Source organism: Anguilla rostrata, chromosome 10 (genome assembly GCF_018555375.3).
Source record: "Anguilla rostrata isolate EN2019 chromosome 10, ASM1855537v3, whole genome shotgun sequence".
Taxonomy (NCBI): domain Eukaryota; kingdom Metazoa; phylum Chordata; class Actinopteri; order Anguilliformes; family Anguillidae; genus Anguilla; species Anguilla rostrata.
This window is the reverse complement of record NC_057942.1, coordinates 31,325,905-31,344,789: the sequence shown is the minus strand read 5'-3', so window position 1 is coordinate 31,344,789 and position 18,885 is coordinate 31,325,905. Positions and strand designations below refer to the sequence as shown.

The following is an 18,885-nucleotide window of genomic DNA, read 5'->3' as shown; positions in this document are numbered from 1 at the left end:
TTAAAAAAGACTTTAGTTAGGTGTGAATGATTATGCTTCTAAGCACCGACGGCCATTTTATATAGAAATTCCTTTTCGGTTTCAGGGATGGAGAGATCATTGCGTTGGTCACAATGAGAGCTTTTCTTCCAGGTCTTTAACACTGCATAGATTTTGGCTCCTATTTTGAAACAAATAATGATGAAGTACTTAACCTGAATTGCTTCAGTAAATATCCAGTTGTATAAATGGATTGTATGCAAAGAATTTAAGCTGCGTAAGCAGCTCTGGATAAGTCTGCCAAATATACAAATTCACAAGTTTTAATACATAATGGCCACCAAGCACGCATTTGACACTTACTCTTGACTAACTTTTTATTATGATTCATCCAGGGTGGCACAGTGGGGCAGTGAATCCAGCCAGGGCCTTTCTGCATGGAGTTTTCATTTTTCTCCCTGTGTCTGCGTGGGTTTCCTTTGGGTTCTCCGATTTCCTCTCACATTCGAAAGGCCTGCAGGTAGGCTAATTGGAGGCTAATTCTTTTGATCAGCCTTTTCAAAGTGAATCTTTTTGACATTACATAACACACCATTCTTGTTTTCACGATAGAATATCTATGTTGAAAGCTCATTAAAAACAACTACAGTATATCTAGGAATCCATCCACATCCATATGTTTCATCAGCTCCACAGTATTTGATATATTTGATGATGGCTAAGAAGCCATCCTCTGAATTTTTACGTGTTATAATGTTAAAATGCCTTTGTACACAAATCTGAAGCAAAACCTCTTATGCAAAAGAGTTTATGAATTATTTATTAACAATGTTACACAACACCAGTAGCATTTTCGCCCGTTTTCTATAAACTCTACATAATAATATTTACATCCAGTCAAGATAAGTCATTTTCAAAAAACAAAATAAAAAAAATCTCCCTCAAAGACTGTCTCAAATTAATTTAGTAATATATATATATATAATACATATTTAAAAAAACACAAAAAAAACAAAAGAAAAAAACAATAACCTTACAAACACCACAAAAGTTTTGTGGTGTCAAAGAACTAGCTGAAAAAAGAAAAGGTTTACTATTCAATAACGCATTTTTAGTGCAAAAACAGTAGAAGTAGAAAAATACTGATTTGTTTTTGGGTATAAAACCGGGAGAGGTTAGAGGTGTGTGTCGGCGATGGGGATCCTCCGCAGCTCCACGATCTGGGAGTTGGCCACGCTGCCGCCGTCCTGGCTACCGTGGATCGACTCCGTGTCGCTGACGTTAAGGCCGGACCCTGCGAGGAACGAGAGCGCTCTTCAGAACCGGACCCGGAACCGGTACCGAAAGGAGTGAACGCGTTGCTGCGTTTTGGAACACGGCCACTGTGTTCAACGTTGCAGAATGGGCCGCCATCCAGCGACCTTTCTGTTTTTACACGACATGACGACTTTGGAAAGATGCAGGATAAACTGGGCCAGTTTGGCCAATTACTAGTCCAAAGAGGCTGGGAAACAGGTTGCCTGGTGACTGCCTGTATATTCATATGCTAAAATATTTGCAATAGCATACGTATTCCAACTGACTTTTTTTGTTTGTTTTCTAGAGGCCAAAAAGACTAAATTACCAGAATGCTAGCTCAACTGAGAACTCTGTTCTCCTTTGGAATAACAACTTGGGGCAGGAAAGTTGGTTGGAAATGCAAGGGACTGTGTAGCCCAGGCCAGGGCACTAGGGTTAGCACCCCCACTTTTGTGCTATGGGATCTTTAATGACCACAGTGAGTAAGGACCTCAGTTTGGTACCTTCTACAGCACAGCCCCCCATTACTCTGCTGGGTTTGGGTTTGGTCCACAGAGAAGAGTGCCCTCTACTGGCCTGCCAGCTTGTTTGTTTTTATTGCACCCACAATTGCAATCCCAGATTTTTGTAAGCGGCTCATTATTCTCAATTAGATGCTTTTCACGTTTTGAGGGATTATTTACTCTCTACGCCACAAAGAGCTATGCATGCCATGAAGAACCCATATTCACGGTGTGCTATATTACAGACAATTACATAAATAGAGATATAAATGTTTTAACAGAACAAATTAAAGACTGAAGTGAATCAACAGGCTCCTAACTGGTGAAAGTGTAGTCACGCGGGCACTAAAACGAACCATCTGGTAGATGAGGCATTCAAATATGAATAAAAGAACTTCGCAACCTAATTAACCATTAAATTTTGTTTCCTCTTCTTTTATAATTGTTTGCAATATAGTGCAATGAGTACAGTGTGAACCGATGATTTTGCTCTTAATGGCATGCACAGCTAATTCTGACATAATGTGGTTTAAGAGGGTAAATAATCCCTCGAAACATGAATGTGATTAAGAAAGATTAACAGCCAAATGTAAAAATGCTGGAATTGCAAATGTGGTTGGACAGAAAACCAGCATACACAGGTACCCCAGGACCAAGTTTGAGAATTACTTTCCCAGGAGGTCTGCCATGCAAGTCCTAGCCAAACCCATACTTGTTTTTCCTGCTTAGCTTCAGCAGTTAGCCCGCAGACTGTATGCTGCTTACTGGATTGGTGCTGACCCGTGTGGTAATACGGGTCACGGAACTCTCACTGCCAGAAGAGACTCCATACAGGCCCGTATAGATTATTAGATCAGTGTTGAAATGTCTGGTCATGTGGAAAAGAGAGACATTGACAAAGGACTCATCAGCAATACTATATCTATCCCTTGGCAGTGGTAACAGGATCAGTCATTCCGATATGAGAGGGTGTGAGAGAGAGGGGAGAGAGAGCAAGAGAGAGAGAAGGAGAAAGAAAAAGAGGGAGAGAGATAGAGAGCTGGTAAGAGAGAGAGAGACAAAAGATCAGAAATACTATATCCCTCTTGGCAGTAGTAACTGGATCTGCCATTCTGATTTAAGGGGCGCGGTCTCAGGGAGATCGCACGCCAATGCTCAGGCAGTAGAATGCCACGGTATCTGTCAAACTAACGCAGCTTGAATTCTCACATAATTGGATTTAGCCTGACCGCACGTGGAGTGTGGTCCCGAACTGCGGACATCGCACTGGTGCGCTACCAACAAACGCCGCTCCCCCCCCTCCCGCCCCCCACCGCTCACCTGAGCCACTGCCAAGCGGCGTCCCGTCCCAGGCGTTAACCCGACACCGGGTATCATTAACACTACTGACACCGGGCCAGCGGAGAAGAGCCCTAATACGGGCGGGGCGTCTCCCTCTCCCCTCGCACCAGTGGGCTTGTTTCCAGCCTGCGCCCCGCTCACTAGCGCCACCAGACATTTTATAACCGGGGCGGGGTGGCCTCACGTGGCGGCCGTTTAATGTCGTATCGCCGTAGCAACGCGATCCGCGTGGCCCCCGTGGACCCAGGGGTGCCGTTAGCTACGCGGCATCTGATTAACCGTTATTTAGCCCCGTCCCCTTCTCTAATGACCGTCGGGTCGATCAATCAGTCACCCATCCGCGCGGTGCTTTCGCGATGTCCGTCCGCGCGGCTCAAGTTTTACCGCTGGTGTCCAGGGGAGTCACTTGCACACACTTAGAAAGCACTGGCACTGCTCATAGTGAGGACATAAATTCTTTTGGAGGGGGACCTCTGTTGTCCGGCAGGCACGGTAACATTTCGATTAAATTTGATTTTCAAACCCAGTAAAATTCTCCAGTCGTATAAAACTTTCGATTTCGGCTGCAGTAGGGAAGCACGCTGCCGACTCCGACCCTCCAGTTTCACAGTCTCCAATGTCGCCGACTTGTGAAACAAATTTAATTTTTATTAATAGAAAACTAACTTGGCAGGTCTGTGCAGAGTTTGTGTCTTGTTATTCTAGCAGGAAAGGCAATTACTGCATTATTTGTCGAAGCAGCGATACATCACGGAGGGGAAAAGATTTTCTCATTAAATATTGAGGGCTGAGTGAGGCACTGTTCTGACAGCTGTGCGATTGGAGACCGAGAGGATTGACTGGACTGGGAAGTACAGAAAGACTGCAGTGCATACACGCACACACACACACACACACACACACACACACATACACAAACACACACACACACACACACACACACCCACATACATACATGCACGCATGCACACACTCACAAACACACACACACACACACACACACACACACACACAAACACATGCACACACATATGCTCACTCAAATATACAAACATTTGTGCACATATTACATGCATGCACACATACATCATGGTAAAATCTGCATTGATTGAAAAAAGAAGGTTGAATGCAGGACATGATTCTGTGCAAGTAACTTTCCAATGGGACATAACGTAGATGTAGAATCCACTCACTCTAACCCATCACGTACTCTGACTGAGCGCAATAATAATGACGGAAAAACTGACCATAAAGACGCAGATTACAGAAGACTGAAAACTATGATGGAGCATAAGCAGCTAGTATGGACTGTCCATAATATGGACTGCATTCTTATAAAAAAAAACATTTCTTTTGAACCATTAAATATGCCAATTAACAGGCAAATGAATGAAAGGGTGGTATCTCACCAGTTTTTAAGGCAAATATGAGGTCATCAAACTCTTGGGATTCTTCGTCGGCCACCAATGTGGTGTTGATGAAGCCCCCTTGGGTGGTGTAGGCAGTGCCATTTTGGGGCCCCTGTTTAGACACACTGCTGGGCTGGCTACCAGCTCTCAGAGACGCCCGCTCCCAATCTGCAGAGACCTGAAACACCAATAAACACACACATATAAATACACATAGAGAGATACACACACACACACACACACCCAAACACACACATTGAAACACACACACACACACACACAAATTACACATACATACAGACACACACACAAATTAAACTCATACATACTGAGATACACACATGCACATGATTATACATACCTATAGACACACAAATACACACATGCATAAACATATAATTACACATGCATACACATACACATAATTAGACATATACACACAAATACACACGTAATTGCATACAAGTAATTACACATACAGAGACAAACAAATAGACAGACAGACACACATACACACTCACTCACAGAAACCCACGCACATACATACAACCACAGTCAAACATACACACACACACAAATACAATACGGTACACAAACAGAATAATATATTCAAGAACAAAGAAACAACAACACAGAAAGAAGGAAAAAAATGGTGACACACCACTTTTCACACCTAAAAATGCTTAAAAATAGCCGATGGGCTACAAGATGTTCCCATTTCTTTCCTAAACGCAGTGCTTCCAAGCCATTTTATATCCCCAACCTAAACAGCATTACACCAGCACAGCCTAGCCCTCCAGATAATCTTATCTGAGACAGAGAGGGGGGTCATTGGAAGTTTAGGTTGTCATGGCTCTACAAAGGTTAGCTGAGAGTCCAGGGGTGAGGGTGAGGTCAGCGATTGTGCGCGGTTTATAATCTTTGACATAATGTGACAAGCTGGTTTTCCCGGGTGAAGGGCATTAGGGCTCTGAGTAACCTGAACCCGGCTATAGAACACGCATATGCAAATTAACCTCATGGGTGCTAGTAATGTTCCGATGGTCAGATCCAGGATCTGAATTCTGTCATATGGTTTCCAATGATGTGCAGATTGTATAAGTGGTAGACTGACCCAAGATCAGTGCAGTATGAGCATGCAGTCTCCAGGGTAGAGTGTAACAGAGAGTGGAACAGCAAGTCCATCCATCCATCCATCCATATGGGAGGATATGTCAACCATGTGATAAAATGGCGCTATTTTCAAATACTTTAAAAATAATCCAATTACTTTTTGAAAGCTTGGTAGCAAAGAACCTACCGAGTTCACATATATAAAATTATATAACTTGGGATTTGAAGGTTATTGAGGCTAAGCACCTCGTGCCAAAGCAATAGATGGGAGCTGAACCTCTATCAACCTGATCACAATTAATCTATTTTACAACCCCAGCCTGCTGCTAGCTGATGGAGAAACTGCACGAAAGAGAGAGAGAAGTGGCTCTGTGACTTGCCATTAATATCGGGGCCTGTGCCCCCTATCTACGGCCATCAGAGATAACTCCAAAGTAACCCTCTCTCCTCATGGGAATGGGCAGCCTGGCTCCATCCAGAAAAAGCAACAAAAGCATAGATCATGGCAGCTTCAAGTTAGCCCAGAACCAGGAAGTGTTGCCATGGCAACAGCACAGCACAGCACACAAGAACTAATTAGTCAGATTAGTTGACACATCAGGTCGCTTGCAGTAATCTCCCCTTCACACAATGTTTACCCTAACTCCTCACCATGGCACAGGGGTCAAACAAACACACACACACACACACACACACACACACACATACACGCACCATTCTCCAAGATCATTTGCCATTCTCTCTCCAAGCACACACATTGCTTCCTATTCCGTTATACTTATAAATTAATATAATGGCACAAACAGACAGGTGAGTGCTTAATTCTCTTGAGAAAATAACTGAGACCCCTTTAAACCTTGCAGAATGGTGCTGAGAGACTGATTAACATACTGTCCCCTGGGTCTAGGCCAGCGGTGGGCAACAAGGGCCGTATCTGTTTCTGGTTTTCATGGCAACTACTGGCCTTAATTATTCAATTAGCCTAGCATTTAAGCCGTCTGACAATTCAGCTACGTACATTTCATGATAAGGGCATGAATGACAGCCGAAGACGTCTCGTGTCCCTATATGAAACATTTTACTCAGATCTGATCTATGAGTGAACGAGTGTTGGTGTATACAGCCAAACAACTCCAGGGTAATTGGTGGAAATGAACTGACCCTTCAAGACCTGAATTGCCCATCCCTGGGCTAGACTGAAGCCATATCTGTGATTCTGGTACCAGAGAGTCAGGGAAGCTACTTAATGCTTCCTGCTTCAGGCCGATGGAATCTGGCCAAGCCTCGAACGGGAGTGTATTAGGCACCATCTGGGACCCGTGGATCCATCCCTGCTGCTTTGAGGAACGGGAGAGATTCCGCCTCTTTTTTTCTCCCCCTTTCCCACATTCCTCATCCCAGGGGGCCACCTTCCCAGCGCCTAAAATGTGCTCTGACGGGCGAAACAGGATTACGGGAATCCTCTGGAGACTTCCGTGGGCCGTGCGGGGGCTAAAGTAAATTAAACCCGTCCCGGACTCCGTATCAGGCACGCACGCAGCCAAGAGGGCTTTGAGGTGAGCTTCATTAGTCAGGAGATATTTGGGATTACTCAGATTCTGAGAGGATGGAATGATTTAAGGCAAGTGGCAGCTTCTCAGCCTTCTGACAAACATGTAACTAATTGGCAACTTGCTGATTCATCCAAAAGGCCTATTCCGCAGAATGTGTTCCTCTTTCCCTGCAGTTATTAGGTAAGAAATTGTTTGGTGGTGGTGGCAGTGTGGTATAATGGTTAGGGGACGAGATCTGTACTCTAAAGACGGCAGGTGCAATTCTCTCATAGGACACGCTTATTGTACCCTTAAAGGTTCATAGCATAAATTGCTTCAGTATGTATCCAGCTGTATAAATGGATACTATGTAAAAAGCTACAAAAAAACTGTGCATAACACCGTAATGTAATGCAATGTAACATAATGTAATGGTGATGCACATACCGGTTGGGCCTAGCTGCAAACAGATATCAGGGAGGGGTGAGGCTTAGTAAAGGGGTGGGGTTATGTCTTACCTCCTCCATGGCGCTGATAAGGTTCTGGGTGGACTTGCTGATCTCCCCGCCCACAGAGGGCGTGGCACCGGCCTGGAAGGGGGAATCTAGGGTGCCGTGGCCGTTCATTTCCACGGTGTAGCTGGCCTTCACTGGCCAGCACAGCTGGTTGTGCATGATGACGTACACTACCAGGACGTACAGGCCCTGCAAACCAATAGGAACCAAGGTCAGAGGTCAATGACAGACAAGGTGGAATGCTGGACTCATGCAAATCATTCATGTCACGATGACGTACCAGAAGCACTACATTCACAGTCTCTCTCTTGCACACACTATGGGGCTTAACTTGATGTTGTAGGTTTACATATTTACTATTTGTGAATAAGTTATGTATTAACTGCTACTGTCAGTTGTTACTCTAATGACTTGCCATCTGCATTTTGTTGCCTAAAGCTTTGTGTGTGCATTTATGCAAGTCAATCTGGACCAGAGCATCTGGAAATTGCCTAAACTTAATGATGTCATTTAATAATTTATATACTTTTCTCTGTAAAACTCCCTCTGAAAAATGTAACCACAATGCTTAGTGGGGTGGGTCTTTAAAGGGTAATTACACCCACGATGACATTTTTTGGCTGTAACATGCTTGTATGCCTTTGTTGTTTCAACATTTCTGAAATAATGTTATAAGGCAGAAAAAACTGGTAGAAAATGTATTGGTGCTTCCCTCTAACATTTGAAAAATGCCTTCTGGCCCTGCCCCAATTGTGACATGAGAGCACCTCTTTTGAGGTACTCACTACATCATGCAGATGTCAATCAAGATATCCAGCCAGAAAATTGTAGCCGCCCACAAATTTGTCCATTTACTTTTTAATACGATGAAACACTGCCAGCACCTGACTGGCTGAACTGGTTTCAGCCCGTTTTTCAAACCAAAGAAACTTTCTGATATCCCACCTAAACAGTCCACTAAAATCTGAAAACATTTGAGGTGAGAAATAGGCCATGTAATTGTGGAATCGCTATTCATATTTTATCTGCAACCCCTAGTTTTACAGTTTGATCTGAGTTTCATGAGCCAGGCGCAGCTAAACTGTACAAATTCTTTTGCATATAGAATACTTTATGCAAATGAGATGGACACACCTATTCCACCCACCCCAGGATGCATTTATCAAAACTGTGTAGTAGGCAGAGCCAGGCTGAAACAGTGAGTGCAATTACTCTTTAACCCTTTGAAGAGCAGGTTTTTTGGAATGTTTTTTTTTTCCATCAAAATTCTAAGTCAGTGTTCTAGAACTCCACTGCTTTCAATTATCAGGAGACACACCATTGTCACGTCAGCATTAGAATGTTCAGTTAAGGACATTTTAATCACATGTTTTTGAAACCTTAAAAAATTAAGACCAAGCTTCACAGTATTGCTCATTACAGGAACAAAATGTCTTCTCTAGCAAAGGGTTTCAGTTTCTGCCACCGCAAACTGCTCAGAGAGCTACAGCAGACAGCAGAGCTCCATTAGCTTATTTACCCAAACAGAGCTGCGCAGGTGTGCTGTTTGCTACACAATAGCTGAGCACACAGTGTGAATGCTCCCAGTGCTAATGCTCCCACAAGTCTACAGCCCTTCCCCCTTTCCATGGGAACCATGGCAACCAACAAGCGCTTAGATGATCCATCAGTGTTCAAGGGGCAGTGCAGGCTCCAGTACGTTCTGTGAGTTATTAGTATAATAGTGCAGGTAGTCTGACGTGTAAAGACAGCTGAGGTAATGTAGCGATGAGTTTCCTGGCTCACACAGGCTGAGGTGAGGCTGGAGCGTACAAAGTGAAGTTCCCAGGACCTGACCCGTCTGACTTTCTGACCGAGACGAGTCTGTGTGAAACCTGGTGACATCATCACAACCAGCACCACCACAATTATCCAGCTGCGGTCCCCCCCCCTAAACAGCCAGACAACCTCTGATTAGTATAGAGTGCCTTTACTATAGAATGTGAAATATCCCACTGCGTCCAGTCATTTTGCAACAAACGCAACAAGAGCGTCATGCAGGAGAATTAAAAGGTGGAGGCAGACTCTCCCCCCCACCCTCTTCTCCAGCAGCCCATGCTTTTCCTTTCCTGGATGTGTTACTATGGGTGTGTGTGCGCATGTGTGTATGTCCTTACACTGGGTTAGTTTATGCCCTTACTTGAGGTGTGTATGTCTGTGTGTCTTTACTTTGGGTGGTTGAGTGCATCCTGACTTTGGGTGTGTGTGTGTGTGTGTGTGCGTGTGTGCGCATGTGTGTGTATGTCCTTACACTGGGTTAGTTTATGTCCTTACTTGAGGTGTGTGTGTCTGTGTGTCCTTACTTTGGGTGTGTGTGTGTGTGTGTATGTCCTTACACTGGGTTAGTTTATGTCCTTACTTGAGGTGTGTGTGTCTGTGTGTCCTTACTTTGGGTGTGTGTGTGTGGGTGCGCATATGTGTGTATGTCCTTACACTGGGTTAGTTTATGTCCTTACTTGAGGTGTGTGTGTCTGTGTGTCCTTACTTTGGGTGTGTGTGTGCGCATGTCTGTGTATGTCCTTACACTGGGTTAGTTTATGTCCTTACTTGAGGTGTGTGTGTCTGTGTGTCCTTACTTTGGGTGGTTGAGTGCATCCTGACTTTGGGTGTGTGTGTGTGTGTGTGTGTGTGCGCATGTGTGTGTATGTCTGGTGTGTATGGTGTGTGTGTCTGTGTGTCCTTACTTTGGGTGTGTGTGTGTATGTCCTTACACTGGGTTAGTTTATGTCCTTACTTGAGGTGTGTGTGTCTGTGTGTCCTTACTTTGGGTGGTTGAGTGCATCCTGACTTTGGGTGTGTGTGTGTGTGTGTGTGTGTGTGTGTGTGTGTGTGCGCATGTGTGTGCGCATGTGTGTGTATGTCTTGGATGTGTGACTGTGTCTGGGGTGTGTTGTGTTGGGTGTGTCATCCTTTACTTGGTGGTTGTGTTGGTGGTGTGTGTTGGGTGTGTGTGTGTGTGTTGTATGTGTGTGTATGTCCTTACACTGGGTTATTTTATGTCTCTTACTTGAGGTGTGTGGTGGTCTGTGTGTCCCTTACTTTGGGTGGTTGGTGTCCTACTTTGGGTGTGGTGTGTGTGTGTGTGTTGTGTGTGTCGCTGTGTGTGTGATGTCTCTTCATGTAGTTTATGTCCTTACTTGAAGTGTGTGTGTGTGTGTGTGTGTGTATGTGTGTGTATGTCCTTACACTGGGTTAGTTTATGTCCTTACTTGAGGTGTGTGTGTCTGTGTGTCCTTACTTTGGGTGGTTGAGTGCTCCTGACTTTGGGTGTGTGTGTGTGTGTGTGTGTGTGTGGTGTGTGTTGTCGCATGGTGTGCCATGAGTGTGTTGCTGGTGTGTGTGTGTGTGTGTGTGTCCTTACTGTGTGTGTGTCGTGTGTTAGTTTAGCTTCTGGTTATTTTTGCGTCTGTGAGTCTCCTTTGGTATGTCTACACGTATTTATGTCCTTACGAATTTTTAAAACGTATTTTCCCATGGGTTTGCAGACTGGGTGTATGTCCCTCATCCGCCTCACCCCCACCGCTCTGAGTCTGTACGAATCTCCATGGTGAAGGAGGAGATGTCGCTGTCAGTTCCATAAACGGGGGGCCAGGCTGGAGATGTGAGGGAAAGCTAGTGTGTGTGTGTTTATGTATGTATGCAGATGTGTGTGTGTGTGTGTGCGTGCTTGTGTGTCTGCGTGGGGAGGGTCAGGAGGGGTCACGTGACCATCCTTGCGTTTGGCACACATTCGTTTCATGCATGATGCAAAAACCCTCCGCTTCGCCTCGCCAACCCCCCACCTGGACGTACATGTACCCAGCCCTCTCCTGGGCGCAGACACGCTTCCCCGAGTCATGTGACACGCCCCCCCCACCCCCCGCTGAGCACCAGCACAGGCCACTACCCCCTAGCACGCAAACCAGCAGAGACTACAACAGAGCCTAACCCACTAAAACATCCGCACGCCCAACCCCCTCACCTTCCCATGTGAATACTGTGCACTCCACTAAACAAACATGTCTGCTTCATTTATGACAAGCTGGGGTTTTTAAGCTCCAGAGGACTGATGCTAAAAAAAAAAGGTGACTTGCCACAGATTTTAAAATCAAAATCCACACCTCTGACCTATAATAGAAGCAATAGGAAGCATAGATACCCCATAATTAGCACTCCTATAATAGGTTTGTTTTGGGGTCAGTAACAGAAACAAAGACACATTTACTCATTGGCCTGTTCTATCATTCCAAAGCTAAACTTTGACAATGTTCCATATAGAGTTGACTGTGGAGGGTAACGCATCAGGTAAATAACAAATTTCCCATTAACGTACTCATTTGGCTTGATGGCTTAATGTTACATAAGACTACACAGAGAGGCAAGAGACACAAGCTTAGAAAACACAGATTTGCCATGAACAGGTCACACAGAGCAATACTTATGAATGCCAGAGATAATTCCACTCCAGTAATTAAAGAGGAACTCGATGCGTCGTCAAAGGTCACGGACTCACACGCACCGACGCGGCGCCTTTAAAAGCACATTTATGGCCCGAACGAGGAGCCTCCATTACAGCCTTATTATCTGAATCTGATAAAGAAAGATCAGCCCCGCTATGGCGACACCGGACAGACCTGCAGAACATATTTTATAGCTCTGCGCCGGTTATGTAAGTGTTCCTGGCCTGTCGCCTTTATTGCCAGACGGCCCCCATGTCGGGGAGAGGGCGCGATCGTTACTGACGCTGTGAGCGACGCTAAGGGGTTGGGTCAAGTGTGTGTGTGTGTGTGTGTGTGTACATGCATGCCTGTTTTCTTATATGTGCACGGGCGTGTATGTGTATCTGCCTGTGTGTATGAATGATTGTCTGTGTACGCGTGTACGTGTGTGTGTGTGTGTGTGTGTGTGTGTGTGTGTGTACATGCATGCCTGTTTTCTTATATGTGCACGGGCGTGTATGTGTATCTGCCTGTGTGTGTGAATGATTGTCTGTGTCCGCGTGTACGTGTGTGTGTGTGTGTGTGTGTACATGCAAGGCTTGATTGGCTCTCCAGAGAAACTGCTTCGCTGGAAGGCGTCAGAGCGGGACTCCTAAAATAGGTCTTATTTGTTTTTCCAGCTCTAATCTGTTTACGTGATCGTTCCGAGGCGGACGATGGGGAACAATTGCCGAAAATGACGACGAATCAGTTCTCTCGGCCAAAAAAAATTCACGGGGCGGAAATTTAAATTACAATGAAGGGGAGCTTATTTACAGCGAGTGCTTCTTTCGGGATACAGAAAAGTCACCTGCACGTTGTCCTGTCCTGCACGTTCTCCATTGTTTAAAAAGAAAGGAAACAACGCTAGCGCGCTTACCGGCGGTGGCAATCTCAGCCAGACCGTCGCCTGGAGAGGTAAATAGAGCCATGGAGATCTGATTATTTCAATATTTGTCAAGCAAAAAAAAAAAAAAAAAAACTGCAGATAAAAAACTGATAAAATGATGGTCTTCCATCCTGTGTGTGGGACAGATCTGACGTGCACAGTAAAATGTTCAGTGTTAAATCAACTCTTACAGAGTACATATGGTCTCTATTGAACCCATACGTACTCTGTTAGAGTTATATTAAGACTGGACATCTTACTGTGTGGAATGTGGGGTGAAGGGCAGGGGCTTCGGAGTCAAGGAGGGTTGGTTGCTACCTGAGGTATCCCCAACCCTGCTCCTGGAGAGCCATATGGCTTGCTGGGTTCTGTTTTAACCTCAAAATCAGCACCTATATCAGACCCATGAATCCAGGGGAGGTGAGAGGGCTGTGTGGAGAGTGGCTGCAACTTACTGATCGAGCGCTAAGTGACAACAAAACCCAGCGTACCCTGCGGCTTTCTACGGCTGAGACTGGATATCCCGCCATTAGCTGCTTCATTAAAGACTGTCCACACATCCCCCCCCACCCTCACGCACACACGCATGCTCACACGCACACACACACACACACACACACACACACACAGCCCACTGCACACTAAACGTCAGCTGAGACATCTGCGTCTGTTTACTCCTTTTCCCCAGCCAGGTGTGGTTAAAACCCGACGCCAAACACGCTGCTACAGTAAACGCCACAGCGGCGCCGGCGACACGATCTGAGGATGGAAAATCAGCATCACAGAAAACTAACGAGAAAATAAAACGCCACAAAGGGTTTCCGCGAAGGAAAACAAAAGGCCCTCACAAAACAAACGCCGTGTAAAGCAATCTTCTTCCGCAATCGCTGTCAGATTCTAAATTCACAGATACACAGCAACCAGAGAAGACTCGTTTGGTGGAAATTACATTTTATATGTATATGCGGTCCTTTCGTTATCACTGTGCCCGATACAAATCGACGGCACATTTTTTGCGTATCGCTTGTTTGCTTGCCAGTTGATAACGTGTCCAGGGATTATCTGGTTTCCTCTCAGCATGCACAACCACGTGCACTTCTTGGCCTTCTATTGAATCAGAAGCAGAGGTGATTCGGAACACTATTTGACGACCCACTCTGGCTTTTATACCTGCATCCATTCGACACTTAGAGTTCCTAGGGTCTCCACCAAAGCAAATCACATGCAAAACAGAGTAAAACAGACTAAAGAACAGTCGCACGTAGGTCGGCATCGAGAAAAACGATTCGGCTATTTGTATACTATGTTTTTCATATACTTTACCTTTATTTAACTGGCAGGCCACCTGGGAACTCATTTGCAGGGATGACTTGGAGATTCAAAGTGTGGAGGGAATGCAAAAGAATACACAGCCAATCAGATTTAGGGGAAAGGTGCCAAAATGCCCTGTCCTGCTGTTTTGTGGGAATTTGACCGGGGCACCAGGGTTATTCTAGCTCTTTCTTAAAAAAGTAAAAAGAACATTTGACAAGCCATAGCGACTTTTACACCAGTGAATCTTCAACAGTGCCAAAGTAAATCACATATAAAACACAAGTAGAAAATGGCTGTGTTTAGAACTGAAAAAAGTACCACATATTTGAATACGAAGGATGCACTGTACAGTATATGACGCTGAGGAACCACCCCAGACAGACAGCCAGCTTATATCAAGTAGCTCTGAAAGCTGACATTAGAGAACAGCGACCATAGAGCTGTTGGAGATTAAAGTAGTACACTGTTAGCCTGGTTTTCCCCTGCCTCTTGGGCACTGCTAACAAGCAGCACATGGTCTGGTGCACCAGACGTATATTTATTAACTTCACACAGGTTTTGCAGCTTGTTGCCAGTATTGCTTGATGGAACACTTTGACCAAAGCTGCCCTGACCCACAGTCATTATAAACCTGTATGTTTAGAAAAAGGATTAGATACACTTGCTTCTCTGTGCGGTAGGATGTGAGAAATTTGTTTTGCAAAAAGGTCCTGGGTTTGAATCCCGGCCTGGGGCATATGCCACGGGGGCATATTCTCCCCGTGTCCGTGCGGATTTCCTCCCACAGTCCAAATACATGCAGGTAGGCTAATCGGTATGAGTGTGTGAGTGAATGGTGTGTGAACGGTGTGTGTGCCCTGTGATAGATTGGCGGCCTGTCTAGGGTGTAATCCTGACTCTTGCCCAATGCACGCTGAGATAGGTTCCAGCAACCCCCGCAACCCTGCCCAGGATAAGTGGGAATAGATAATGGATGGATAGATGGATGGACCATAAAACCATGTATCTTGATCTACCAAAGCAGTATTTACAACTATGTATGAGGAATAACGTTGCATTTTTGGACCGAATGGCCTAAATGGGCCTAAATGGGAATGGGAGCATTCACATAAACACACAGTTGTTTTACAGCTTTTCCACAATACCTTTGGAAGAGTTATTCTTATCTCTGTGAACACAACATGTTCATTCATTTAAGCTTGAGTTGTGAAGGGAAATGACTCCACGGTTAATGATTACTTAAAAGTAAAGATCACCACACTGCGCACTGATTGAACCAACCACTCAGCGAGCTGGACTTTGGAAACAGCTGCTGGCAATCATTATGATGGATTAAAATGACACAGCCAATGGGTGACAGAAGTCACTAAGAAAAGTACATGACATTGTTCACAGGACATTCGGATATGTCAGACTTAAGTATTAAATAGTAGCTTGTAGTTCTAGAAAAAGAAGGTGATCAATAGTTGATGACCTGACAAAAAGGTGAAATGTTCTGCTGTCCTCTTGTTGGCACAACCTCGGGTGTTTTTTTTTTTTTTTTGCATATATAATCGCTGAAAGAAATTTCTTGAAGGCTGTACTTTAATTATCTTGATCACGTTTTTTTTTAATTTTTTTTTTTTTAAATGTTAACAACATTTTGTATTTGGCCTGTTTTACGGTGTCAGTGCTTCAAAGAAACAAATGACTGGTATTTATTTTGTTAATGCTGCAGTTGCTAACTCCGTCCATCTAAAGGTCAGATGTGTTTTTTCATTTTCCTTTATTAATTTTTTACAGCCAATCAATTGTGCTAGATATTGAGTGTTTATTATAAAGGATGGTCTTTTGGATTTGACAATATCTGTATCCAGAATACAGGCCTTTAAATCGATCTACACACTGCCACCTCAGCAGTGTTTCGTACAGTAAGGTGGAAAACAGAATGTTTTCAAATGCCACCTTGTTCAATGGTCTTCCACGGGGTTGATGGGAAGTGGCTGCTTCCTTTATTGGTGGGTGGAAAGGGCTCTAGTGCTTCTCTGGGGCGGATGTGGCTGGGGCAGAGCCAGTTACTGTGCTAGCTGTTAGCGACGTAGCTAATTGGGGCAGGAATCCGAGTGGAAACAATCGCAACTTTTGTTCAGAGGTTTCAGAAGACGCCCTCGGGACCTGCCCTGTCCTGAAGTGAGACATCACACAGAATAACGCCCCCCTCCCCACACATCCTGAAGCCAGGACTACCACATCATATCACCTGCAGGCAGATGAATATGTATAAAAAAATGCATTCCCTCAAACATTAAAACAGAGAAAAGTGATTCACATCTCATTGTTAATCTTCAGCTTCAGTGTTTTTTTTACCCCTATGCTTTGGAGGACTTTTAATTGTTTTGTAATTGCAAGAAGCTGTTTGAAATTTTTTTTTTTTTTAAAGTAAAAATAAATATAAAGTTGTTAAAAAAACAGATTTTTTTGATGAGAAGGACTGAACACTATGGAGTCTATTTCTGCAGTTTTTCAGTTAAAAGAATGGCTATCAGCCAACAATGTTAAGGTATCATAAATCAACACCCCTTTTAAATAACAACATTTTAATCTCCTTAATATTGTTCATTTTATGTTCTTAAAATATTCTACTTGACATATACCTCATTACTGATTTGTACCCAAGTACTGATTTGTCTAGCTTACGGGTCTGTTGATCAATAAGACCCAATAAAGATGCCATTCACTGTCTTACTTCCACTCTATATACAGTAGATTATCCACCAGCCAGTCAGCCACCGATTATGTAGTCGGGTAACAAAAGGTCAAGGTTTTCAACAGTGTTCAACAACGCAGAACATGGCTGATTATCTGCTGTGGGGCAACAGCTGATGAACGTTGATGAATTCCACGAACCGAGATTAGAGAGCTGTATAGTGTATATATCCCAATATACAGATATCTGTCAGTTTATCACTCACGTTGATACTCGAGCAGCAATATTGATATTCTAACATACATAAGACATTATAACATTTCATCACAGAAAACAGGGCTCAGACCTACAGTGACCTGCATAATGTTTGGTGCAATGACTGATTGATTTGTTATTGATTTGGCTCTGCACTTAAACAATTCACATGAGGTCAAAGCGCACATTCTCAGATTTTATTTAAGGGTATTTTCATATTTTGGTTTCATATTGTATAAATTACAGCACTTTGTACATAGCCCCACAATTTCAGGGCACTTTCATCACGTGAATTTTTACAAATTTTTACACGTGAATTACAAATCTAAAATTGTAGAGTACACAGTCAAATCAAGAAAAAAAATGTCCCAAACATTATGAAGCTCACTATATATAACATTGATCAGTTTATCAACATTATTAGCATATTGGTATGATAGAAAATGACATCAAGCTAATGAGCAAGCAAGAATGATGGGTGTATTTCAATGTCTATCAAATGGAAAAGAACAACAAAAACTTGGGCAAATTTACTTGACTCTCAAGGAAAGTGGGATATTTGTCATCTTTCCATGAGTTTTTTGATGAGAACATATTTGAGGAATTTACCATGGGAACCCTGAAATTGACTGGTGTGTGAGAAGTACATTCTGGGGAAAAGTGACCATCAGCATCCCACAAGCATCATTCAAAAGCAGAGGATGCGTTTCTTTTGTTCGCACATCTAAGGATAGTTTCAAAGTAAACAATACCACATTCATTGATACAGACAGGGTCACCACCGCTCCATTATAGGAACTGCCTTTGTCGATCGATATCTTACACACACGCCAAGTCTTTGAAAATCAGTTCTCATAAAAAATAGCAGCTAGAGAATGAGCAGGCTCACTCAAATTACGGCTTTCCACGGGCCTGCTGCAATGCTACAATGCCCTGTCAACTTAACAGAGGGAAGATAAGAACACATTCTCCACTTTAGTGTGTGCTGTCAGCTAGTGTGTTTTGCTCTATGGCCCATTAGCTAAACTGTGAAGTGAGTTTAGAGGAGTATCTTTAATACAGTTAAGACTGCAGGTGAGTGAGTTGCACATTGATAGAGGGACATACTGTACATTCCTTTCAACTGAAACCCCTCCCTCTCTGTGTGATGAAAGAGAGACTGCACAGACTTTTCTGGGACAACCATGGCAACAACAAAGAAATCAACCAGATTAATATCAGCACAATAAGAGGAAATGGGGATAGTAACTGGAAATGGGGATAGTGACAGGAAATGGGGATAGAAACAGGAAATGAGAATAGTAACAGGAAATGAGGATAGTGAAAGGAAATGAGGATAGTGACAGGAAATGGGAATAGAGACAGCATGTTGATGACGGCTCTCTTACCAGCAGGAAGTTGAAGATGACTAAGAGAATGAACGTCCACAGGTATCTGTAGGCCATGTGGAGCCCCGCCCACAGCCAGACCAGGGTCACCAAGGTGAAGAGAACCAGCACCATCGGCACTTCTGCAAAGCAAGGCACAATCGACGGACCAATCAACAAACCAATA

The 18,885-nt window shown here is 44.0% G+C and overlaps 1 protein-coding gene across 1 annotated transcript in view; it reads right to left on the bottom strand.

Annotated features, from left to right (window-relative positions):
- Window positions 1-362: 362 nt before the first annotated feature.
- adgrv1 (adhesion G protein-coupled receptor V1) overlaps window positions 363-18,885 on the bottom strand; it is a 159,069-nt gene continuing 140,546 nt past the window's right edge. Inside the window, exons 87-90 of the mRNA XM_064296515.1 lie at window positions 18,720-18,841; window positions 7,695-7,880; window positions 4,532-4,709; window positions 363-1,273 (exon numbers count right to left, since the gene is read on the bottom strand). Coding sequence (XP_064152585.1) covers window positions 1,155-1,273; window positions 4,532-4,709; window positions 7,695-7,880; window positions 18,720-18,841 — 605 coding nt within the window. The 3' untranslated portion in view covers window positions 363-1,154. The remainder of the gene's footprint in view (window positions 1,274-4,531; window positions 4,710-7,694; window positions 7,881-18,719; window positions 18,842-18,885) is intronic.